The sequence below is a fragment of the Colossoma macropomum genome, unplaced genomic scaffold (assembly GCF_904425465.1).
Source record: "Colossoma macropomum unplaced genomic scaffold, Colossoma_macropomum, whole genome shotgun sequence".
In the NCBI taxonomy this organism is placed as follows: Eukaryota; Metazoa; Chordata; class Actinopteri; order Characiformes; family Serrasalmidae; genus Colossoma; species Colossoma macropomum.
The window spans coordinates 5062991-5070623 of NW_023494808.1; the positions used below are offsets into that span (position 1 = coordinate 5062991).

The window sequence follows — 7633 nt, forward strand, 5'->3', positions numbered from 1 at the left end:
GTGACACGACTCCTGGAGACAACAACTTTCATTCTATATTTTATAATATTTATTTGGCATTTTTTTTGTCATTTAAATTATATGTTCCGTAGTCATCTATAGATTATTGTAGTTAAAGTTGCAGAAAAACTTTTTTTTCTTCAAAATATGGCCTCAGCCTTTACACACGACTGTGGGGAGAAGCACTTCTGTAGTGCTTGGAATTCTAGATAATTGATTTAAAAACCAATATTGCTTTATTGGTAGCTGAAGAGGTGCAATTGTTTAACTAAATTATTGTTTTGTTTGAAAATGTAAAAAAAAATGTAAAAAAAAAATATTTTTTTAAGTGTAATATATCTAGGGACACAAAAATTTACATTTCTGTAGAATGACCCATATACAGTTTTCCATTCTATGGCACCTTAAGTTTAGCTCGGCCACAGCTATCTATATCTTCTATCGTCTAGATGAGCTATCGTCTCTGACCTTACATCTACAAGGTGAACCAACAAGGAAGGGGTGTCTAATTGAGTGGACAGTGATTTTGGACAGCGTTTAAAAACTTCAGCAGCATCACTATGTCTTCTCATATCACCCTAGCCTGACCAAACACTCCACACAAACACACACATTTACATGCACTCCATCCACAGCACAAATACATGGCACTGTGCAAAAGTCAGAGACCAAAATGAAATATGAAAACATATATTTAACAAAAATCCACAGAAGCCTTTACTATTAATAATAATAAGAATGTAATAAGAAGAAATATAATAGAAAAAGTGGAAAGTTCATTGGACATTCATGCTAACTCACTTTATATGATATAAATAATTTTGTTTTGTTTTAGAAACTCTGGATCTGGAAGTGCCCCAATTTCCTCCCCAATCATTTCCAGTTCCACCCACTAGTTAAGACTCCCCCAAACACATGATACCACCAGCGCTAGGAGGGCAAAGGCTAGCACAGACTTGGATGCGCTCAGAGGAGAAAGCTAACCGCCAGGTCTGTTACATCAGCTAACAGACGCCTGTGCTGACTAGCATTGTGTGACCAGTTGTGCTCTCTTGGACTGCCGGTCACGGACGGCTGTAGCATCATCAGGGATAGAACTTGTGATCTCCTGAATATTCTTTTTAGACTTGTTTTTATGTGTTAATTTTGCTTTGTATTAGAAGCTCTGTATATTATATACACCGATCAGCCATAATATATAAACCATAAAACAGAACAATCACCTCACAAAAAGCCCCAACGTTCACAAGAACACTAAACACATCACAAAAACTCTTCTATCTGACGGTACAACTTACAAATCAATACGTTCTTTAGCTGACTAAACAACGTCCAAAACAAACACACATACAGGTCTCAGTTTAAACTCATTCAACTTTCATTAGTGCCGTATATCTCTGCGCTACTATATGCTAATGCTGTTCTGTAAACACTTCTAAACACAGGCTAGCTTTTCCACATATCCTATAATTATGCATTTCAAAGCAACATAGCTCTAGTTTGGACATTGTAGATAATCTATTTAGGGCTATCTGAACAAAGAGTGGTGGAACGCAACACTGTGATCAATGACGCCAAACCAGAGGTCTGAGTGTTTGTCAATAGAGGGAGCGATCCAAGCAAGAGCACTCGGCCTACATTCTGGGTGACATTCAGCCAATGAAGTTACCTATAAAAGTAAACACCATGTCATCAGTGATGGCTTATTCTTAGAGCTTCGAGTTCATCACACTCTAACAGCCTTTGTCCCCATTTTTCAAGATCTCAGTCGGCAGTTCTGCTGCTCTGGGAAGTAGATTTGAGCGATGACGCTCTAAGAAATTCTGGATCTTCATCTTAAGACTTTTCTTTTTAGATGTGTTTTTATAAATTGATTTTTGTTTTAAGAAATTCTGGGTATCTTTTTTTTTAAAAGAATCTTAAGACTTTTCTTTTTTAGACGTGTTTTTATAAATTAATTTTGTTTTGTTTTAGAAATGCTGATTTTTTTAAGAAGAATCTTATGATTTTTTCTTTTTTTGAGACATGTTTCTTATGAAATAATTTTGCTTTGTTTTAGAAACTGGATCTTTTAAGAAGAATCTTAAGAGTTTTCATTTTAGATGTGTTTTTATAAATTAATTTCTGTCTTGTTTTAGTAATTCTTGCGCCCTTTTCTTAAGAAGAATCTGGAGACTTTTCTTTATAGATGTGTTTTAATAAATTAATTTTTGCTTTAAGTAACTCAGGGTCTCTTTTTCTTAATAAGAATCTTAAGACTTTTCTTTGTAGACCTGCTTTTATAAATAAATTTATAAGTAATTCTGCGCCCTTTTCTTAAGAAGAACCTTAAGACTTTTCTTTTTAGACATGTTTTTATAAATTAGTTTTTGAAACTTTTGCTGGAACTTTTAAGAATCTTAAGACTTTTCCTTTGAGATATGTTTTATGGACTTTTGTTTTAAGATATTCTGGATCTATTTAGAATCTTCAGACTCTTCTTTATTTATACATGGTTTTATGAACTGAGTTGATGTTGTCATGAAAAGTATGCTATTTAAATAAATGTTATTACTATAAATGTATTATTTACCTATTACCCATCACTCTTCTGACAAATGCTTATACAAATATTATCTCCAGCACCTTTGATCAGTGCTTGCTCACAGGAGCTGCCCTTTATTGACAGATGAAGCAGTTATCCAGTGGATTCTTCTGTATTGGGTAATATTTCATGTGGGTTTAGTCATTATGTATGTTTATAACATTTTCATTACAGTTCTGAATTTTTGCATGAAAGGGCATGAATTTTTGCTTGAACGTTTTGTGGAAAAGACCTATTATTTGGCATGGAATGCTCCCGTTTGTGTATTTATATTTATGTATTACACAACATTATGATTTCATTTCTATTTTCATGAAGGAACCACAACTGAAGAATTTCATTGCAGTGTGTGGTTTGTTTACTCTGAGACTATGACAATAAATGAGAGTGTACTGTAGTGGAACTTCAGGTGTGGCAAATAGAACCAGACCTCATTTGTGTTCACCAGTCTGCCTCCCTGCCAGCAAGAAAAACAAAGAAAAAAACGACAACATATTTTTTTCATACTTTAATCAAAGCTGGAAAAGACATCAGTACCTAATCAGGGTTCGACCCTGAGCTTCATCAGAAGTGCAACCTCAAAACTAGAACTTCAAATATAAAAAATAACAAAGGTAACAAATCAAGTACAATAATTGCAGAAACAACCCCCACCGCCCCCCACCCCAAAAAAATGCAGAAAGTTTTTAAAAATAAAATAAAAACAGAAAACACAGAATTACTAACGATTCATTAGATGCTAATATCAATACAAACAAAGCTGACATTTCTCACAATACGAGACAATAAGAAAGAAAGTGCTCTGATAAAATTCAAATGAGAACAAACAGAAAAACAAGGATTATTTAGCATCTGTTGAACTGAATTGTGCTGATGTGGATTTTCGCTCCCTTTGAATTTTGTGACACTGACCACTTCACATATCAAATCCTTGAAAGAGGTATTATATTACTGAGAAATATAAAATGCACATTTTGTATAACATTCACAATAGCATATAAAGTAGAAAGGCAGGTGCTTGAGTCGTCCTCAGTGGACGTCTGTATTCTTATTATATAGATAGCTAGCAAAGTAACCAAGTAAGTTAAAATGTATATAGATTTTCAGACTCAAAAAATATCATAGATTTGCTCACATTTGCAATACAGACTCCTCTTTTGAAATAAATAAAGTTGTGAATTTTACGGAAGCACTTAAAAGCTTGTCTCTAGTTACGTAGGCTTTGTGTTTGTTGCTCCAAAAGTACCTTGAACGTCCTTTTATCACATTCGATTTATAATAACTGCAATTCTAATGTAATCTTTCATCTCTGAAGAATAACATGACAGACAGGAATAGCTCATCTTCAGTAATCAGCATCATACTAGACTAATGTTACAGTAGGGCATTGAGGGAATACTTTGCTACGTTTTTTTTTGCTTTTTCCTCAATTTTCCAGCACAGTTGTCTATGGAGAAAGAAATATACACTGCCTTTGTGAGTCATTAAGGCTGTGAGGAGATCTTATTATTCACCTTGGGTTCACAAGACAGCTTTTAAAGTCTTAACATATTATAAAAAGGTTGGACATCTCATACGATCTGATTGGTTTGTGCAGATTTTTTGGGGCGACTGAAATATTGAGGATCACACACTACTCAACTTTTAAGCTGTTGCTAAACTGAACGGACTCACTGAATTCGCGCCAACTCACGATAACTCTCGCGAACACTCACAAACTCTTGCATTCTCCCATTACTAGGTGACGCAAATAAACAAACATGATCTGCTGCTGCTGTTTTCTCTACCGTTTGCACTGACACAGTAAAGAAGCAGCAGGTAAACATGTTTAAGTGAGGGTCATGGATTAAAAATGTGATCAGTTGGTATTTTTTAGAGTGTTAAATGTACATAAGCTCAATTGTGCCTTAAACTCAGCTCATTAAAAAGCTTCGCCCCACACGTGAGAGACTTTTCACCATTTTTCTTTGTTTATTTGCTGTATTTTCTTCTTTCATGCTCTCTGTTTTCATTGGCTGTTGCAGGAGTCTTCAGATTGAGTCGTTGACCAGTTTACACTAGATTCAGGTCAAAAAAATCATGTTTGATAAATTCCAACTGGTCTGAAACGTGATCAGGAGGCAGTAAATCTGAGTCTGTGTCCCTCACTCATGACTCGATTCTCTCTTCAACTGTCGACTCTTACTGACCCAAAATCTGCAGACTAGAGCCGACCAGCTCAGGCTGAACCAGACTGAGAATCAGGGCTAAAATTCGGGTAAGAGTTATGTAGTGAACCCAAGGCTTTACACAACTGGTGGATTTTTCAAGCTCATTTTTCCACCTGAATGGAATAAAAACAACCTACAAATTCCCTCCAATCTGGTTGGTCACATGCGGTGGACTTTACACTGGGGAAAGGGGGGCCACCAGCGGCCAAAGACCCCATAAAAAGTACAAATCAGACATATGTATTGACATTAAGTAACTACTGCTGAAGTGTGACATACTCAGATGGCTGATATTATTATCACTACTGTCAATACTGTCAACTCTCACTGGGAAAACCAAAGTAAAAACTCAATTCTACATCACATAAAAAGTAGTCGTAATTCAGTTTTACAGGACAGTTCCTTTAAGACTGATTCATGTAAATGTCCCCTGTTCTGATTGGCTGCTGTATTGTGGCTCATTCAAGACACAGCCCAAGCTGAAACACTCCTTATAACTTCAGTGTGAACAGGTGGGGCTAAACTGCACAAAAAACAATGAATCCAAAATCCGTACGCATGTATGGACTGTGTGGATTGGGAACAGTATGTTTTGAAAACAGTGCTTATTTACCACATCAAATTCTTTATATTTTAAAAAAGTGGTTTTCTGTGCATGTGTCTACATGCAGACCAAGTGAGTCAATCACCCATCTAGGCAAGCTAAAAGAAGAAATACAGTTGTTGAAACTGGCAGCGAGGGGCCATTTTCAATCCATACGTCGGACCCCACTGCCTGAACGGAACACGTGCCGAAGCCCTTTTCCGGCTGCTGTGAATAGCTAAAGAGCCATTAGCTGACGAGTCGTCTTGTTGCTGGAAAATAAACTAACATACAGCTTGAAACGTTTAGCACTTGCGAAGCTCCACGAAGGTGCGGCGAGTTCTTCATATCTGCGACTCTCCTGTGCTGGGAGCGCTCCTGAGAGGCTTCTGTAAAGGACAGAAGATCAAACATTTGTTATGTGTGTTATTTGTTAGCGCGACAGCAAAAAATGTAACAAAGGACGTCTTTTTCACTGCCCCATTTACATTACACACAGACTCATGTACATACTAGCACACATATATACACACATATTAGCAACTACCTGGGATACCATAGCAATGGCTTAGCAACACCGTAGCAACCACTGTGCATGTAGAGCAACAGCCCAGCAACACATTAGCAACCACCTGGGATGACTTAACTACAGCCTAGCAGTACCTTAGCAACCACCTGAAATAGTACAGCAATGACCTAACAACACCTCAGCAACCATTGTGGATACCAGAGCAACAACCTAGCAACACCTTAGCAACCATCTGGACACCATAGTTACAGCCTAGCAACATCTCAGCAACCACCAGTAATTTAAAAAAAAATCGCTTAGCAACACGTTAGCCACCACCTGGGATGACATATCAACAGCCTAGCAGTACCTTAGCATCCACCTGAGATAGCACAGCAATGACCTAACAACACCTTGGCAACCTCCTAGGATAGCATAGCAACAGCCTAGCAGTACCTTAGCAACCACCTAAGACAGCACAGCAATGACTTCACAACACTTTAGTAACCACCTGGGATGACACAGCAGTAGCCTAGCAGTACCTTAACAACCTCCTGGGATAACATAGCAATGGCCTAACAACACCTGGTAGTGCATGTCAACAGCATTGTCAAGTGTTGTAAAGTTAAATTTTGTCCATAAACGTTCCCCTTCCAATTATTATTATTATTATTATTATTAATTATAATAATAATAATATTATTATTATGATTATAAGTAGTAGTAGTAGTATATTAACAGTGCAAGAATTTAATCACCTTAGTCAAGTTACGTTTACAGGTGTGTTTAAATGCTGCTGTGCTCCACCGAACCCAATGCTAACCAGAACCTCCGCAACCAAAACATGAACTTCTTCTTTTACTTTTTCTAATAGCAGCTGCAGTTTTTGAGGAACGTCCCTAAACTACTAAACGCTCATGTTCTCGTCATCCTGAAGGAATCTGAAGCTCATAAAGAGACAAATATGAACATATACACACAGTAGCCCACCTGGCTGTTGCTGGATTGGTTGGTGCTGAATTCGGAGTATCTCTTCTTCTGTTGTGTGCAGACTCCACCACACAGCTTGCTGTACTCCTCTCTTATCTGAGGGGGCGACAGAGAGCAAAGAGTTATTAGAGGTTCATACTTTTGTCCAGTTTCATAGATACATAGATAAGTGAGCATGTGTGTGTGTGTGTGTGTGTGTGGGTGTGGGTGTGTGTGTGTGTGTGTGTGTGTGTGGGTGTGTGTGTGTGTGTGTGTGTGTGTGGGTGTGTGTGTACCTCTCAAGTTCAGACAATTTAAATTTTTGTTGTTAATTCAGTCTTATGCAAAAGTTTGAACACCACTGGTCAAATGACATGTTTTGTTGATTTTCTAAGTGGAAATAATTTAACACATTCTCTGCAGGAAACACACTTAAATATGGCATTTGTTAGTGCACAATTTCAATTTCTGAACATATTTAGTTTAAAATACTGGAAAAAAAATAAAACATTAAGCAAAAAAACTGTTCTATAACTTTTGCTTGGGCCACATTTTATGTTTTATTTTTTTCCAATGTATTAAGTTCAGTGAATAAAGAGTAACTGTGCATTAAAATGTGCAGAAGTGTGTCCTCTGTAGAGGACATGTTGCTTGCTTTCACTCAACAAAACATGGAATTTGACCAGGGTCAAACGCAAAAGGATACTACTTTTTTGGCGAAAGAAAATACTAATATTAACCCCTTAATATCCAGGCTTATCACATACTAAGGCTTATTA

At 37.0% G+C, this 7633-nt stretch overlaps 1 protein-coding gene across 2 annotated transcripts in view; it reads right to left on the minus strand.

Moving 5' to 3' along the window:
• Positions 1 to 3079: 3079 nt before the first annotated feature.
• Positions 3080 to 7633, minus strand: part of LOC118797870 (adhesion G protein-coupled receptor E5) — a 42445-nt gene continuing 37891 nt past the window's right edge. For both annotated transcript variants that reach the window (XM_036557160.1, XM_036557159.1), the window contains 2 exons: positions 6876 to 6971; positions 3080 to 5766 (listed from right to left, as the gene is read on the minus strand). In XM_036557160.1, the coding sequence (XP_036413053.1) occupies positions 5722 to 5766; positions 6876 to 6971 (141 nt within the window). In that variant the 3' untranslated portion in view covers positions 3080 to 5721. The remainder of the gene's footprint in view (positions 5767 to 6875; positions 6972 to 7633) is intronic.